At 41.6% G+C, this 18,260-nt stretch overlaps 1 protein-coding gene across 1 annotated transcript in view; it reads left to right on the forward strand.

Annotated features, from left to right (window-relative positions):
* Positions 1-3,385: 3,385 nt before the first annotated feature.
* Positions 3,386-18,260, forward strand: part of Rngtt (RNA guanylyltransferase and 5'-phosphatase) — a 281,017-nt gene continuing 266,142 nt past the window's right edge. The window contains 2 exon segments of the mRNA XM_008831840.3: positions 3,386-3,651; positions 14,765-14,874. Of these exon segments, the coding sequence (XP_008830062.1) occupies positions 3,588-3,651; positions 14,765-14,874 (174 nt within the window). The 5' untranslated portion in view covers positions 3,386-3,587.

An 18,260-nucleotide genomic window follows, 5' to 3' on the forward strand; every position in this document is an offset into this window, starting at 1 on the left:
TATTTGAAGTTACCATTCAAAATGTAGGCTACTATCTATAGGAGATAAGGAAGCTAGAGAGCATAAGAGACTGGGTCTTTCTTTTTAAAGGCTATTTTTTTGGGAACTATCTCTCAGAACCTGTGCTGGAACACTAATAAATTACTTCTTGCATGTTGTCTTAATTTTCCATTTTCTATTCAGAGTGTCTACTACAACAGAGCAAGAAGGTTGTAAATATTGGCAGCTTCTGGGAGGAGGGAGATGAAGTAGAGCAAAAGCTATGCTTTTTTTTAGGGTCCAAAAAAAGCAGGCAACTTTAGCCAAGGTGTCCAAAAGTGGCTGATTGGAGTGTGTGTGTGTGTGTGTGTGTGTGTGTGTGTGTGTGTATGTGTGTGTACTTCACAAAAAGAGTGAGAATCTCCATAGTGTCAGGGCAAGCATGCCCAGGATTTTGGACAGTATTGAAAAAGAGACAGAAAGAAGGAAAAGTTGTGCTTTTTGATATAATACCGAGTGAGATGCACATAAGAATGCCACATAGTGATCATTGAATTAGGATTCCTTTATTAATAGCCAGGGCCAGAAAAGGGGCTAATGCCCCTCAACCTTGGGAAGAAGTAGGGCTGGGTTTATAAAGCTTAAAACCGTAATTATATCATGCCAGGGGCAAAGCCAATAACCATAGTTATATCAGATCACCATAGTTACACCAGACCAGTGGCAGGTCAGTTAACAAAGAGGTTTTCAGTTAACAATAAGTTAACTCGGGGGGGGGGGGTGTGCTACCTGGAAGTGCTACCTGGCTACCTGTAAGTTTCCCAGTATTGTAGAAACAATGTACTCCCTGAAACTGCCTGTATGAGATGTCTGCCTGGCTGGTTGCAGTGGGAATGGGTGGGCAAAAACAGATAAAGCAAAAATCAGATAGAGCAAAATGGAGTTAGTTTTTCTATTTCATTGAGTTAGAACTCAAAAAAGAGAGCAGACTTAGCAGTGAAAGTCTATACCCAACTACATTGGGGAAGGGCTTCTGAGGGGTATGAGTACATTATCTTATTAAGGAGAGTAATTGTTCTTCCCATTTCTTTAGCATGCTTTCAGGCAAATCAGCTTTCTTGGGGGGTGGTCTGGCCAGGTTATTGACAGGCCCAGTTGTATTAACTCTTAAGGGAGTGGACAATGGTACATAATGTTATAAACTTTGTAACAGCTTACAGGGCAGAGGTGGAACTCAGATTCTATTCTTTTGACAAGGAGAAATTATCTTCCCCTTAATGGGCTTCAACACAGTCCTGATACCACCACCTTTCAAATGGTATTTTAAATTCTAAGGAAGGAAACCAAATGCTAACCTTTCTAATGTTGCCAGGGAAACGGGAGATAGAATCCACATGGATCCATCTTTAATGGTCTTCAAGCTTGCTAATACCTATGTAGCTACATAATGGCAACCAAAGAAAGCCTCACCAAAAGACCATTGATGCAAAAAACACAACTTTCACCTCTGCAGCCAAATATGAGTGATTATGGCCCAGGAACACAGATTTAGGGCACCCCAATATCCAAGGCAGAAGCAGTTTCATGAACTTTTTATAGTAACAGAAAAAGTCATAAGGCATTTTCCAAATGCACTGGTGGAAACATTAAGAAGGTAGTTACAGCAGAGAAATCTCAGTTATAGGCCTCTGATGTCATCTGATGACACTCAGTTTCTTGGTTGGTAGAAACTAGGGTTTTGTAATGTCAATACATCACAAAAGGTTTTTATCTGTTTATCTGTATATTCATATATTTGATCTGACACCAAAGTGGGCAAGGAATGACTCTTTAGGGGCTTAAGAAGGCTCAAGACTAATTGTAATTAGGCGCTGGACTTGCAACATTTCAAACTCTGTACTCATTTAAGTTCTAATCAGTCTTGCAGAAGGTTCAGTTTGAAGATGCAGGGTTTTTTTCTGGGAATTTTCGTTCAGAGTTGCAATTTAAAAATGCTCCAAGTACCTCTGCTTAACTAGAAGGGTAAAAGGGACCACTGTTAGGCTAATGTGGTGACCCAATGGTAGCCCACTGGACAATTCTTCCCTGTGCCAATTAGGCATAATTATTTCTTTGAGACACAGACCTTCCAAGAATCCTAAATTTCTTTGAGACACAGTGAAGAAAATTGGCACAACATGGGACCCCCGACCATGGAATGTCTGGTCCCCCAACCATTCAGTTCTATATTGGCAACTTTCTCTTTCCTCCTGCCTGGGTGTCCTGATGGGTCACACAGAGCACCAAGAGAAAACACAAGAATGGCTGAAAATCAATCTCCCCTGCAGCCCCTATCTTCCCTGCAGCAGCTGTCCCCCCAACAAATCCCCTTGTAACTGCTGTCTATATATGACTCTGATCAGTCTTTGGGGTAGTCTCCATCCCACCGGAAGGCTGCTTTCCCTCGCTGTGCTAATAAACAGTTTAGTCTGCTGAGGTCAATGTGGTCACTTTCTCTCCTATCACCTGTATTCTGCATTCCAAACCTAACACACAGACCTTGCAAGAACCCTAAATTTCTTTGAGACACAGACATTCCAAGAATCCTAAAAATGTTCTTCAATTGCTAAAAAAAGAAACTTTGTTAGATTAAAAAAAAAAATCACCTGCTCCACATGTGACAAAACTCTTAAACCATGAGGAATTTCGGTTGTTTCATGGATCCTCAGTAGTATATCCCCCACCCTTCCGTGAAAGAGAAATTCCTCATCTGTGGTCTTCAGAATTTCTCTAAAACTTGTTTCTTGATAGAGGTAAGGGCGGCTTCTCAAATGCACATGCAGCCGGGACACCAAACTTGAGCCACTGTGATGAGTGGAAAAGCCGGAAAAGCCCTTTCATCCATAAAACAGATACCCTTATGAAGGCGCCAGGCCAGTCCACACGCGGAAAGACGCTCAATTTCCTTTCATTTTCGAGTTTCTCTTTACTTGACAGACGCACACAAACCTCATTTAAAGGCAGAACTCGGAGCAGCGGGGAAGGTCGCCGGGAGGGCGGGACAGCTAGGCGAGGTGGGCGGGGCTGTTGGAGTTGCTTGGGAAAACCAAAAAGGCAGGTTCGGGAGCAGGGCAGGGTGGAGCGAGCGGGCGGGGCAGGGAGGAGATCCAGGGGGCGGGGCTGCGAGGTGATTCAGGAGGCGGGGCTAACGGGCGGGGCTGGCGCTGAAAGCGAGGAGATCCTGGGAGAAGGGCTGACGGGAGGGGCAGCGCTGTGGAGTGGGCGGAGCAGAGAGGCGATTCAGGGGCGGGGGCGAGCGGTGGGCGGGGCTGGATAAGGTAGGCCCGCCCCTCCAGTCCAGGCAGTTTCTATTCCTTTCTCTCCCAGAGCTTCCTCTTCCTCTGACCCGGGCAAGAAGTGGGGCGGGCCTTTCGGGGCGGAAGTCGCAGTGCATTGTGGGCTCCCTCAGAGCAGTGGAGTTTATCCTGAATGAAAGTGGCGCGCCGAGCCTGACGGTGTGACGGTGTCCGGATCCAGTGGGTGGCCCTGGGATCCCGCCTGTTCGGGTGCGGTGGACCGCGATCCGGAGCGGACGGCGAGGCGCGGCGGAGGCTGTGGGCCGTGCAGACATGGCTTACAACAAGATCCCGCCGCGCTGGCTGAATTGCCCGCGGCGCGGCCAGCCGGTGGCAGGTACCCGGGAGGGTGCTGCGGGATGGCTGGGAATCCCACACCGCGTCGTCCTGGAGGAACGCAGCGGGCTCATGGGCGGCCTGTGGGGACCCAGGAGTGCTTCGCCGGGTGACTGTCCCAGGGCGCGGGCAACTTGTCCGGGTTCCTGTAAGGCCGAGTGTGGAGAACGGGAAGGTGGACAAGAGGCTTGTGTGGCCGAAACTGAGGACCCCGATTGCAGGGGCCCGCACTTCAAAGCATAGTCAGAAATTTGCGAACCTCTTTGTTGTCGTTTTTTGAGACAGGGCCTCTGTCTTGTGAGCCTTCCCCTCAGGAAGGACTGTGGGTCTTGAAATGGAGGAAAGCAAAGGGGGAGGGGAGGGGCGAGTGTGGGAATCTGGAGGTTTTGGTTTTGTTGTAAAATGACTTCTGTACATGTTTTGAATTTAATGTAGGGTAGCCATACCCCCCCCCCCCTTTGTTGTAAAATGACTTCTGTACATGTTTTGAATTTAATTTAGGGTAGCCATCCCCCGCCCCTCGCCCCCGAACTTCCGAGCCTCTTTTGCCTCTAAAATAGCTGGGATTATAGACTTGTGCCTCTGCCTGGTACACTAAACAATGTGTACAGTTTGATAAATTTGACCACACACATGTATCCTAAGAAATACACTTGAAATTTCTGAGACAGTTCTCGGAAATAAAAGAATGTGTGGAGACATTGCAGATGGGAGCCTCATAGGAGAAGCAGGGTTAGATAGCGGTTGGAACTTTGTCAGCTGGGCCTAGGAGCCAAGAATGTTTTTATAATAAAATAAAGGAAGAAGTACATGAATTGTTTACATTGAATTTACTTTGACAGAAGAGTAAGTACCACTGGGCAATTGCTTGCAGGTCTTCACTGCTAAGCCTTCTGACTTTTTTGAGTAATAACTTCAAACAGTGTAACTTTTCCTTTCCCCCTTTCTCTCTCTTCTTTGAATACCAGTTAAAATAGAGTGAGCTGTGACTCTCCCCTGAGGAGCTAATACCCACACTTGGGTATGTCTTTCTGTATGTCTTGCTTCTCTGAGAAGCCCATACCCAACTTTCTGGTAAAGAAAGACTCACTAGTCCCTCCTTCTCTTAAGCTAAAGCTTATATTAAAACATCTTTAACTCCAGTTCTGTTACACACACACACACACACACACACACACACAGGATAACAAAGCAGGGAAGCTTTAGGATGGGACTTGGGTGAAGATTTCAGCATACATTTAGAAATACAACAGTTTTTGTTACCGGTCAGGATGCAGTGATTAACTCATTTTCTTTCCCTCCATCTCTGGCACTTGTAATTAAATTTAGGACGTCTCAGATTTTTTCTCACCTCGTTTACTGCTGCCTCTTCCACACCCCCACAAGTCTTACCATTTATATTACTTTGCTTAAGTTACATGGAAGATTATAGACAGCTAAGCAGTTTTTTTTCTTTATTTTTGAGACAGGGTTTCCCTGTAGTTCCAGCTGTCCTGGAACTAAGTGATACAGACCAGACTGGCCTTTATCTTACAGAGATTAGACTGCCTCAGCCTCCTGGGGTATTGGGATAAAAGATGTGTGCCACGGCAGGCCCACCACACCTGGCTCAGAAGTAAGTTTTAAAATGAAGCCCAAATAAATAGAAAACTCATGTTCTTGATATATATTCCATTCAGAGTTACACAAAGCACTTTTTTTTTGGGTTTTTGTTTGTTTTGAGACAGGGTCTCCCTTTAGTGCCAGCTGGTGAGGAGCTTGCTATGTAAACCAGGCTGGCCCAGAATAAGTCCACCTTCCTCTGCCTCCCCTGTACTGGGATTAAAGGTGTGTGCCACCACACTGGGCTAGAAATTTTCTAATAAATGCAAACATCATTCTCTCTTTCTCTTTCTCTTCCCCTCCCTCTTTTTTTGAGATTTCACGTAGGCAAGGCTGACCTTGAACTCCCTATGTAGTTGGGAATGACTTTGAACTTCTGATTCTTCTGCCTTGGCCTCCCAAGTGTTGGGGGTTAGTGCTGGGATCACAGGCATTGGCTCCCATGCCCAGTTACTGATTTATATAGTGAGTTTGAGTTGTTGAGGCATTTCTTACACATTGTGAATGTGTCTGTGGTTTGCCTTTTCATTCTCTTAATAGTTCAGTTTGAAAAAGTAAAAAGTTTCACCCCTAATTCCAGCACTTGGAAGGTAGAGGCAGGTAAATCTCTGTGAGTTCCAGGACAGCTGGGGCTACAGGGAGACCTTGTCTAAAGAAAAAAACAAAAACAAACAAAAACAAATTTAAAGCCAGGTAAAGCATATACATAGGTGCTAGGACTTAGGAGGCTAAGGCAGGAACATTAAAATTTTGAGGCTAGCCTGGGCTGTTAGATCATGCCTCAAAAACAAAAACACTAAATCCCCACTCCTTGAGAAAAAGAGAATTTAAGCAAGTTGTAGTGTGAGGAAATAAACTTTCCTTATACTCTCACCATATTTATATGTAATTCAGTTGTCATGAAGTTTTTGATAATTGTTGGATTGTCTTCAATCAAATTAATCATTTGATCATAAATCTTAAAAGATTTATTTACTTAGGTGTTGGGAATTGCACTTAGGGCCTCACACATGCTAGGCAAGTGCTCTACCACAGAGCTGTATTCCCAGTCTTTATTTTTGTGTGTTTGTGTGTGTGTGTGTGTGTGTGTGTGTGTGTGCATGGATGTGAAGATCAGATGACAACTTGTGGGTTCCCTTCTACCATGAGGGTCCCAGGTATTGAATTTAGGTTGTCAGGCTTGGTGGCAAGTGCCTTTACCCACTGAGCCATCTCACCAGCCCCTTGGGTTAATTTTTATTTAATTCATTTATTATTATTATTGTTGTTGTTGTTGTTATTATTATTATTATTATTTGTTGTTGTTATTATTATTATTATTTTGGTGTTCTGAGGCAGTGTCTTACTATGTAGTCCAAGCTGGCATGGAACTTGCTGTGTAGCTCAGGCTGGTCTCAAACTTCCAGTCCTCCTGCCACAGTTTCCTAAGTAGTTGGGATTACAGACATGCTTCCCCATGCCCATCTCACATTCCTGTTATTATAGTTTTTCCCATTTTTTTCTATTATGGAAGCAATCATTTTAAATATATAGTTTTGGTATATTTTTCTTTATTAATGCATGTTGTACATAAATGTGCTTCTCTTTTACAGCTTTCTGTATTCTTTGTTCTGTACTTTTGGCATATGGCTTATATGATGTGTAGGCCACCAGACTGGAGCCTCCTGAGCTGCTTGAAAGTGCCATGGGAATGCTGAAGGCCACCCCCCCAACTCCCTCCTAGTCTATCCCAGTAGTGCTCACAGCCTGTTTGTGTGTTTTTAATGTGCAATGCCAAATACTACAATTTTTAAAACATTGAGGTGTTCTGATTAGAACTTAAATTATTTTGACTTTTCTTTTTTTATTAAATTACATGTTACATTTTACTCATTTTAGTATATGTATATGTACGTGTATGTGAGAATCATCAGCATAAGACAGTATTTACAGACATGTAGTTGATCACACTGTGCTTACATAACGCTAGTTTCTTTTCTTTTTCTTTTTCTTTTTTTTAGTCTTTTTGAGACAGGGTCTCCCTATAGCCCCAGCTGTCCTGGAACTCACTTAGTAGACCAGGCAGGCCTTGAACTCACAGAGATCCGCCTGCCTCTGCCTTCCAAGTGCTGGGATTAAAGGCGTGCGCCACCACGCCCGGCAATGCTGGTTTCTTTAACAGAGAGCTCCCCAAATTCAGAATTCAGTATTTGTTTATATCTTGCCCATATCCCAGTCATAATGCATTAAGTGTCAGGCAGCTTTCCTGGATAACTCTTCTGCCATTGGTAGCTCTAAGCGCTTTCCATCTTGTGATGCTATCCTCTTAGAGCTGTGACCTATAAGGTTGCTGTGGAAGAGTAGGGATGGATAATCTCTTAGGGTGGGTTAGGATTAGCTTTGGTAGTGGTATAGCTCAGTGTTTCCCATGTACTGTTGAACAGAATCCAGTCACCTGACTCACCCAATTGCAAGAGAAGCTGAGAAGTATAGTTCTTTGATGTGCCCTGGGAAAAGGATAAATGTAATTTGATGAGTAGTTAGCATTATTTATATTGTAGTGGAGAGGGCTTTGCAGAGAATGTTGTGAGTATAGGAGGTCTAGTATGGAACACATGAAAATCTATCATTTAAAAGCTGAGTAGAGGATGAAAGAGGAAACAGAAGAATGGAGGAGGAATAGGTGGAAAGTGTTAGGTGGGTAGTAGATATGAAAAGAGTAGATGTCCATTGGTAATTGCAGCCATCAAGAGGCAGAGGCAGGAGGATCACAACTTCAAGGCCAGACTAGGCTACATAGTGAGACTCTGTCTCAAAAAATCTAAAATTGAGTGTGTTAAAAAAAAGGCAAAACCCCACCAAATTTTGTATCATAGAAGCAAGGAAGTTTTTAAAGAAGGGAGTTTTTGGATATATGAAATGCTACTGAGATGTTAAGATACGGGTAATGGTTGCAAACTGTGGCGAATATTATCTCTGCTTCCCAGGAAGTAATCCCCTCTGGAAGGAGGGAAGCTTAAGGGAGTAGAGAAGAGAATTCTGATTTGACTGTGTGAAGGAGAGCTCAAAATTGGGTGCAGTTATGGAGAAGTAAAGTTAGGACTTTTGTTTACAAGTGTACAAATAAGTATTATTTGCATTCAAAATTTAAAAAATGTTTGGTGGGCTGGAGCTGCGGCTCAGTGGTAGAGTACTTGCCCAGTATGTATAAGGGAGGGAACAAAAAAGAAAAAGAAAAATTTGTGAGGAGTCAAAATAAAGCACAATCAGGGAGAGTGTAGGTCTTGTTCTCTTCTGGTCATATCTGTTGGGGATTATAAGTACCTCATGGATGTCAATGTCCATTTCTTTCCCTAGCTTTGGGAAATAGTCTGCCAGAATTGTATTGAATAGGTTTCCTATGCCTTTAGTCTGTGTCTTGGTTTCTTTTACAGCAGATTCCTAGGTTTGGCATCTTGGGTCCCTGTGGTCTTGAGGGTTATGGTCATGGTCACTCTTTTTTTCTGGATGTAGTAATCCCTTAGTCTTGTCTCCATTTACTGACATTCTTTCTTTCACTTGATCTGTTGGGATGCTTTCCATTATGCTTTTTATTTGACTTACTGAATCCTCTTTGAGGCCACTGATTATTTTAAAAACCAGAGCTTTGAATTCTCGCCTGTCATTCCAACCATTTCAGTGTTTTGGATTCAGTTTGGAAGTCACTAACTTTTGGAGGTGTCGTGTTGTCTTGCTTTTTCATGTTTCTTGGGTTTCTGTGTTGCCTGTGCTGTGATTAGAGCACCTGTTGGAGTGGCTGCCTCTTCTAGTTTTAACTGGAGTGAGCAGCTTTGAGGGTTCAGTTCTCAGTACTGCTCAGATAGGAGGAATAATAACACTGAAACATACCAGATACAGAAATACAATAAAAGTCAACCCAAGTCAGCTCACACCACCAATAGATATGAAAACAGGAAGCTAAAAATTGATAATGAGGCTGCTGAGCTGCTCAGCAGGAAAAGGCCCTTGCCGCAAATCCTGACAACTTGAATTCTATCCCGTGAACCCACGTTTTGGAAGAGAGAACTGACTCCCCCAAGTTGTCTTCCAACATCTCCATACACATGATCTTGCGTGTGTGCACACACGCATATACATAAATAAATGTGGTTTAAAATATTTTAAAATTTGGTTAACAGTAGCTAGGTGTGGTGAAACATGTCTGTAATCCCAGTACTTGGGAGGGCAAGGCAGGAGGAGCAAACCCAGCCTGATGTACATTGTGAGACTCTTGTCTCAAAAAAAAAAAAAAAAAAAGTAAAAGTACTAATGATAAAAGAATAAATGGTTAGTTGAATGGCTCAGGAGGCAGAGCACTTGCCACCAAGTTTGACAACCTGGGTTCAATCCCCAGAACCCACATGGTAGGAGAGAACTGAATCCTGAAAGTTTTGTTGGCATGCACAGACACATACAAAATAAATAGATGTAGAAAGTAACCACTGAAAGAATGAAATAAAGGAGTACAGCAGAAAAATGGGAAAAAAGAGAAAAAGTAGATGACTGGAGGGACATGTAAAGAAGAAACAAGTGGCAGGATCAGATTCTGGGCGGTCGAAATGGGTCAGCAGGTCAGAAGTGCTGTTAGGCAAGGCTACCACCTGAGTTTGATTCCCAGAACCGGTGGTGTAGGGAGAGAACCGATTCTACATGCACTGCGACACATAATGCACCATACCTACACACAGATGCACAGACACAACATACAAATGTAATAAAATAAAAAATAGAAAGTTACTATAGGATTTCTGGTTATTTTAAAAGTAGATCTGATTTTTTTTTCCTTCTGAGCTACTAGAAGAATGATAATAGTATTTGATGAGCTGGAGAAAACCATAAAAAGAGATTTTTGAGAGTTCTAATGTTGAGAGATCAAATTTAGATATGGAATATAAAATGTCTGTTAAGTTTAAAAACTCAGGTGATTGGTTTGATAGCCTAGAGTTAAGAGAGAAATTTTTTGTTATTAATAATTATTATTTTTTTGAGACACGGTCTCTTATAGCCCACACTGGCCTTGAATTTGTTATGTATCCTTGATTTTCCTGCCCTGCCTTCCAAGTGCTGAGATTCTAGATATGCCTTACCATGTCCAATTAAGGGAGAGGTTTAGACAACAGGAACATTTGTTCATCAGAACTGGGTGTGGAAATGCACACCTGTAATCCAGTACCTGGGAGGCTGAAACAGGATTTCTGAATGTTCAGGGTTAGCCTGGGCTGTGCATAGAGAGCCGTAGGCCAGCCAGGGATGCAAGAAAAAAAAACGTTCATTATTAGCACATTGATGGCTTTTAACTCCATGAGACTAGATGAGGTATCAAAGGAGTGAATACAGGAAGAGAAGTGTAAGGACTGATCCCTAAGACAAAACAGGGGTCAGGGAGATAAGGTAGAGCCAGTTGAAGAAACTGAGGTGATGCTAGGTAGATACGAGGGGAAAACAGTAGGATGTAGTGTCCAGAAAGCCAACTGAAGAAAATATGTAAGCGTTCTCTTTTGGGATAGGGAGATGACTCAGTGGATAAAGTGCTTTCCTTGCAAGCATGAACACCTGAGTTGGATGTCTAGCACCTATTTTAAAAGCTGGGTGTGGTGGTGCACACTTAGAAACCCAGCCTTAGGCAGGCAGAGACAGGGTCACTATGTAGCCTGATCAGCGAGCCTCAGATCCCAGTGAGAGATGGTCTCAAACCAGGTGGATGTCTCCTGAGGAGGGACACCCAAGGTTGACCTCTGACCTCCAAACAGGTGTGCACATATGTGCATGTACATACACAAATACACATGATACATACACATAGAAAAATTCGATTTTCAAAAACTAATGAGTTATTTTCTTTTCTCCCTGATGTACTGATTATTGAACCTAGGGGCCCTGTGCAAGTTAGTCAGGTACTGTATTGTTATTTCTGCAACCCTTACTATTACTATTTTTTGGGGTGGGGCCCAAGTTGACAAGGCTGACTTTGAACTTGGTCCTGTAGCCCAGATAAGCTTTGATGTTTTTATCCTCTTGCCTGGCATTGATTAGCTGGCATTACTGGTCTTCACCAGCAGACCTCTTTCATGTATTTCTCAGAGTTCAAGTAAGGTGATAAGTGAGGGTTGACTATCAAATTTAGCAGTGTGGAAGTTATTGGTGATTTTGAATGCTTTTGCTGAACAAAAAAAAAATTAAAAAATGTTGACTGGGCGTGGTGGCGCACGCCTGTAGTTCCAGCACTTGGGAGGCAGAGGCAGGCGGATCTCTGTGAGTTCAAGGCCAGCCTGGTCTACATAGTGAGTTCCAGGACAGCTGGGGCTACAGGAAGACCCTGTCTCAAAAAGACCACAAAAAAAAAAAAAAAAAAAAAAGTCATGATATCTTCTTGGTGAATGACTCTGGACAGATGTTAAAACTTAGATATTTGGGCCAGAGAGATGGCTCAGCAGTTTAGAGCACTGACTGCTCTTGTTGAGGACCTGGATTCAATTCCCAGCACCCACATGGTGGCCAGCAACTGCCTGTAACTTCAGTTCCAGGGGCTCCGATGCCCTCTTCTGACCTCAGTGGGCATTGCACAACATGGGTGCACTTACACACATGTAGGCAATACATTTATACACATAAAGTTAAAAAAAAATTAACTGCTTAGATATTTTATTGAAATTATATTTTATTTTAATGTATATGAGTGTTTTGCCTGCATGTTTGTAAGTGCATCCATGTTGTGCAATGCTTGTGGATGCCAGAAGATGGCCTCAAATTCCATGGAACTGGAGTTAGAGATGCTTATTAGTTGCCATGTAGATGCTAGGAACCAGACCTGGGTCCTCTGCAAGAGCAGCCAGTGTTCTTAACTGCTGAGCTATCACTCTAGCCTCAAGACTTAGATATTTTAGTTAGCTATTCTTACTTCTTTTATTATGTTTGAAAATACAAATTAATTTAAATGGTACATTAGATTTCTAGTATGGTCACAAAACTGCTGAGATAATTTATAAAGAAGAAAGACTGACTGGGCCTGGTGATACACACCTGTAATCAACCCCACTTACTTGTGAGGCAGAGGATCACAAGTTAAGGCCAGCCTGTGTTACTTAATAAGGCCCTATCTCAACAACAACAAAAGGATTGGAGATGGTAGCTCAGTGGAACAGGGCTTGATTAGGATGCATGAGTATCCCTAGTACCCCAAAAGGGGGGTAGGGGGAGGAAGATTAAACTTTTTTTTTTTTTTTTTTTTTTTTTCTTGGGCTCTTGCTATGTAGCCAGGTTGGCCTAGAGCTATAATCCTCCGGCCTCAGCCTCCTGAGTGCTGGGATTTCAGGCCTGATTGAGGAGAGTCTGAGTTTTGGTTCATGATTTCAGAGGCTTCAGCTCATGGTTACTTGACCGTGAGCTCTTGGAAGTCTGAACTTCATGACAGGGAGGGTATGGTGGAGCAAAAAAGCAAAGAGTGAGGAAGGGTCCAAGGTCAAAATACACCCTTTAGGGATATGCCCCTCAAGAGACTTCCTCCAAATAGACACTGCCTGCTAAATTTCTGTTATCTACCAGTAGTCTTAAGTTAGGAATCCATGAATGAGTATATCTGTTGATGAGGTCAGAGCCCTTTGGGATCCAGTTACCTCCCTAATGCCTCACCTGTGAACACTGCTACAGAAGGGAATAACCTTGAGGTTTTGGAAGAAATTTAGGATGTATAAGTCGCCTGTAATCCCAGAGCTTGGTAACTGAGGCAGGAGAATCATTGTTAGTTCAAAGCAGCTTGATCTATTTATTGAGTTTGAGGCCATACTGGACTACATGTCAAGACTCTGTCTTAAACTATCAAACGAAAACCTAAACATGACAAATAGTTCTTAAGAAACTGCTTATTTAAGGTGACTTCCCCTATGCTTATACTCTGGTTTAGAATAAAAAAAGGTAAAACAAGGCAAAACAAAACAATAAAACAGAAAACCAAACAGATAAGTCTTTAGAAAGTGATTTTGGTTAGCATCATTTCAACAAAATAGCATATTCCAGCATAGTCTTTATTCTGAGATATAATAAGGTTCAAAGATGAGAACATTTCCACCCCTCATATATAATCAGGGATAGGGATGTAGCTGTTAGTACTTGCCTAGCATGCACAAAGCACTGCTTTCCATCTTTAGCACCACATAAAACCAGGAGTGTTGGGGAATGCCTATAATCTCCAGCACTCTGGAAGTAGAGGTAGGAGGATCAGGAGTTCAGTTATTCTCAGCTACATACTGAGTTTGAGGCATGCCTGAGACCCTGCTTCAAAAAACAAAAAACCTCAAATACCAAAACCATATGATTAGGAATTTGAAATAATTGATTTAAACAGAATGTGTTGATCCATACTGGTAATGACAGGTTTTGGGAGGCTAAGGCCTCCCGATAGGTGCTTGAGTACACATCATTTTGGGTTACAGTTGCAAAGACCATGTCTCACATATACACAGAAAAGATGTAATTTACTTCATTATCAACTCTGTACCTTATCTCTGAGAGTTTTAAGTGAATAACTTTTTAATCCATTTATGTTTAGAGTTTAGATTTTTTTTTAAAGCTTTATTTATTTTTTTTATTTAAGTGTATGTGTGTGGACCTGTGTTGTGAGTTTATGTGCACCATATGAGTGCAGGAGCTCGTGGAGGCCAGAAGAAGGATTCGAATTCTCTGGAACTGAAGTCACAGGCAGTTGTGAGCCATCTTGTGGGTGTTGGGAACCAAACCTGGGTCCTCTGCAAGAGCAGTAAGTGCTCTTAACCCCTGAGCCATTTTCTATAGCTCTGAGTTTAGATTCTTTGTGGATGTTTCATTCATTAATAATTTTCTTTTGCTTATAGTGTAAAACTCTAGAATTAATTTTGTCTTTCAAAGTTCCAAGGTAGTATGTTAAAAATTTTTTTTGCTTTATTTTTATTTTATGTGTATGAGTGTTTTACCTGCATGTAAGTGTACACATGCATGCAGTGCCTGTGGACGCCAGAAGAGGGCGTCAAATCCCTTGGAACTGGAGTTTTGCACAGTTGTTAGCCACCATGTGGGTGCTGGGAACTGAACCCAGGTCTATTACAAGAGTAGCCAGTGCTCTTAACTGTTCAGCCATCTCTTCAGCCCCTAAGGTAGTATCTTTTTAAAGTTATTTTTAGAGTGAGTGTACTTTATGGACAGTTGCATTTATAATTTTGTTTTCCCTTTTACAATATTTTAGCAGGGTGGGCCTGGGGATGTAGCTCAGTTGGTAGAATACTTGCCTGGCATGCGGAAACCCTAGTTCTATACCCAGTACCACATAAAAAAGGGCATGGGGTTGGTGCAGGAGAATAAGAAACTGAAAGTCATTCTCAGCTGCATATCGAGTTTGAAGCCTGCCTAGGACTCATGAGATAAAAAACAAAAAGTTGTTTTAACAAGGTGGCTTTGAAATTGCTAAGTATAGAATTTTAGTCTTTTTTTAAATACTGAAAATTATCGTCCATCTTAATGTTTAGGAAGATTCTTACCTCTGAAGACAATGCTGGGACCAAGATATGATAGTCAGGTTGCTGAAGAAAATCGATTCTATCCCAGTATGCTCTCCAATTACCTAAAAAGTCTAAAGGTAAGAAGCAAAACTCTGTTTTGTTACTAATTTAATACATGTTTTCCACTCATGTGTGTGTGTGCGTGTGTGCATGTGTGTATTCACATGGGTATTGAGGCCAGAAGACAACCTTGGATATGGTTCCTCAGGTGCTATTTACCTTTTTGTTTTGAGATAAAAATCTCTCGCTGACCCAGAATTCACCAGGTAGGCTTGGCTGAATGGTCCCAGGGCTCCACTCTCTTGTCTGTCCAGCCCTGGGATTACAAGGACATGTTATGTGCTTTTTTTTGTAATAGGGACTCGTGTGGCCCTGGCTGGCCTGAAACTCACTATGTAGACCAGGCTTGCCCAGAGCTCACAGAGATTGCCTGCCTCTGCTCCCTGAGTGCTGGTATTAAGGACATGTGTCACCACACCTTGGTCTTGATCCAGGTTTTTTTTTTTTCTGTGGGTTTTGTAGATTGAACACAAGGCAAGTACTTTATTGACTGTGACATCTCTCAACCTGTTTTTTTTTAAATGTATTTTATTATTATTTTTATTTTATGTGTATGAGTGTAATGCCTGCATGTATGTTGATATACCTGTGTTGTGCAGTGTCCGTGGAGGTCAGGGGAGGGCGTCGGATACCCTGGAACTAGAGTTAGAGATGGTGTTAGCCACCATGTGGGTGCTGGGAATTGAACCTGGGACCTCTGCAAGAGCAACCAGTGCTCTTAATCATTGAGTCTCTCCAGCCCCCAACCTATTTAAAAAAAAAATTATTTTTATTATATGTGATGAGTGTATTGCCTGCATGTATATAAATATACCCATATTGTACAATGCCTGCAGAGGTCAGAATAGATTCCCCTAGAACTTGAGTTACCCACAGTTGGTAGGTGTCATGTGGATGCTGGGAACTGAACCTGTGTTCTCTGTAAGAATAAGCAGTTCTCTTAACCACTGTGCCATCTCTCCAGCCCCCCCCCCCTTTAAAAACTTGTAAGCATATTTGTAGTGGTACATGACTGTTGTCTCAGCACCCAGAAGCTGAAGAAGAAGTATCATCAGTAGTTTGAGGCCAGAATGTTACGTCAGTGGAATACAGCGATATGTGACCTTTTGGAATTGGCTCTTTTTACTATCACTGTCACTTTAAAATATGTCCAAGTTGTATATATCAGTGAAAAGATTGTTCCTTTTTATTGATGAATAACACTGAATTGTATGGACAAATCAGAGTTTGTCTAACTTTTTCCTTTGAAAACATTTGTGTTATTTTTAGTTGCGAGTTATTTTGAGTAAAACTGCTGTGATCTTTGATATTGGTTGGTTCTCCACTCCCTCCCAGTGCTGCGGATTGAACCTAGCACCTAGTGTAAGCTGCACTGTTCCTAGCCCTTAGTGTGTGTGTGTGTGTGTGTGTGTGTGTGTGTGTGTGTGTTGTGTTGTGTTGTGTTTGTGTGTCTGGTTATAGTCTGGTTATGTAGCTCAGGCTGACTTCCGACTTGCTGTTGTTCAGGTTGGCCTGTAACTCTGATCCTCCTGCTTCATCCATCTCATCGCTGAAACTTGTATCACCACCATTTCCAGTGACATAACTTTAGCCCATAACCCTAATATTTGTTACTGCTTTATATTCCTGATAGTGTTATTACTGTATAATAGTACATTGACTAGTTATTAGTGTCCATTCTGTGCAAGGCTTATATGGGATAGAAAAGTAGCTTCTTAGCCAGGTGTGGTGACACCTGCCTTAAATCCCAGCACTTGAGAGGCAGAGGGAGACAGATCTCTAAGTTCCAGGCCAGTCTGATGTACATAACAAGTTTCAAGCTAGTGAGACTGTCTCAAAAGATTAAAAAAAAATAGCTTCCTAGATTTTGGAATCTGGTCATTCATCTCATCATTTGTCAGGGTAATTCTGAGTCATTTGTTTTCTTTTAGATTAATAAGCTTTCAATTTTAATTTTCATTATCAGTGATCACATTTGAAATCACAGATACATTTACAGAATGTAAAATATTTTCTAGGCAATATACAAGCAGTTGGGATTCAAACAATTCCAGTTTGTCACATAAAGTTTTGTGTGAAAATTACATATCTCTTTGTTTCAACTTCCTTACCCCCCCAAAATTATGTTGAACATATAGAACAGTGATTGTCATAGAAAAAGGGCTTCATTTAACAAACTAGAACTCTGTGGGGTAGATATTGCTATTTTCCTTATCTCATGAGCAGAGATTATTATCAAAGACATGAAAAAAATATGCATATGTAATATGTGCCTATGCTAGTGTTTACAGAGACTTATTCATATGAATATATTAGCTATACAAATTTATCACAAACACATTTATACATACAGGTATATAGGGCTCATGTTGTTAAGTTATACAATTCAGTTTCTGTTCCTTTGTCTAAAATACTAATAATTCACATTTTCCTGCTTTTTATTTACTTCTTATTTTGAGCCTGGAATCCTAATCCTATTTCACTGGAAAGCGGTATTGTGGTATCCTAAATCTTTATGTCTAGTACTATATAGTCTCTGAAGAAATCAGGAGAGCTAATGCTAGGTGTGGTAATGTGTCACAGCCTTGAGTCTAGGAGTTTGAGGCCAGCCTGGTGAACATCATGATTTATCATTAAAAAAATCAGTAAAGCTCCCTACAAGACCTGGAGGATGTGTTTTGGGCATGTATGAAATTAAAAATGTTCTTGCCATTTTTCTTCCCTGTAAGAATGGAGTCTAATCCTAATGTAGATGAGTCTCCATTAAGTATGTCAACCATAGGTACTTAACACAAGCAACACAAAAAAGAGAAAAATGATTTATTGAGTGTAGGTTGTTTTTCTTGCCGTTCCTTATGGGGAGTGGGTGCCATAGAATATTGTGGATGATATGTGAACTAACTCTTCCTTTGGGGCTCAGTTCAGGTCACCCCCCTTCTGTCTTTCTCACCTTCCGTCTCTTACTCTCCCTCTTTCTCACTTCTCCATTCTTCCCTCTATTTTATTTTTTCTATTGTATTTTAGGCACAAATAATTTGTCATGTATATTAAGACTGGGATGTACTCTGTTGAAGGTAATAGATAAAAACACAGAAGTGACTATGGTGGCTGCTTGACCTGGGGCAAAATATGCCTGGAGCTAGTAGAGCTTCAGTGTTTCTGACAGATGCTGTCCTTTTACTGCTTCAGGCGCTTAGGTAATAAATCCTAGGTACAGAGAGATATAGGAAACTGTTTTCTTTTTGAGTTCATTTTTGAAATGTTGAGAGTGGAGTTTGTTTTGCTTATGCTCTGCCCCTTCATTAGTTCAGAGTTAGTTTATTTCATTGTATGCCTGCTTATTTGTGGTGTCCTGGTATTTTCATTGCTGGTTGTTCAATATCAAGGAATCCCCAGTATGGAT

The sequence above is a fragment of the Nannospalax galili genome, unplaced genomic scaffold, assembly GCF_000622305.1.
Source record: "Nannospalax galili isolate Female #2095 unplaced genomic scaffold, S.galili_v1.0 scaffold375, whole genome shotgun sequence".
Lineage (NCBI taxonomy): Eukaryota > Metazoa > Chordata > Mammalia > Rodentia > Spalacidae > Nannospalax > Nannospalax galili.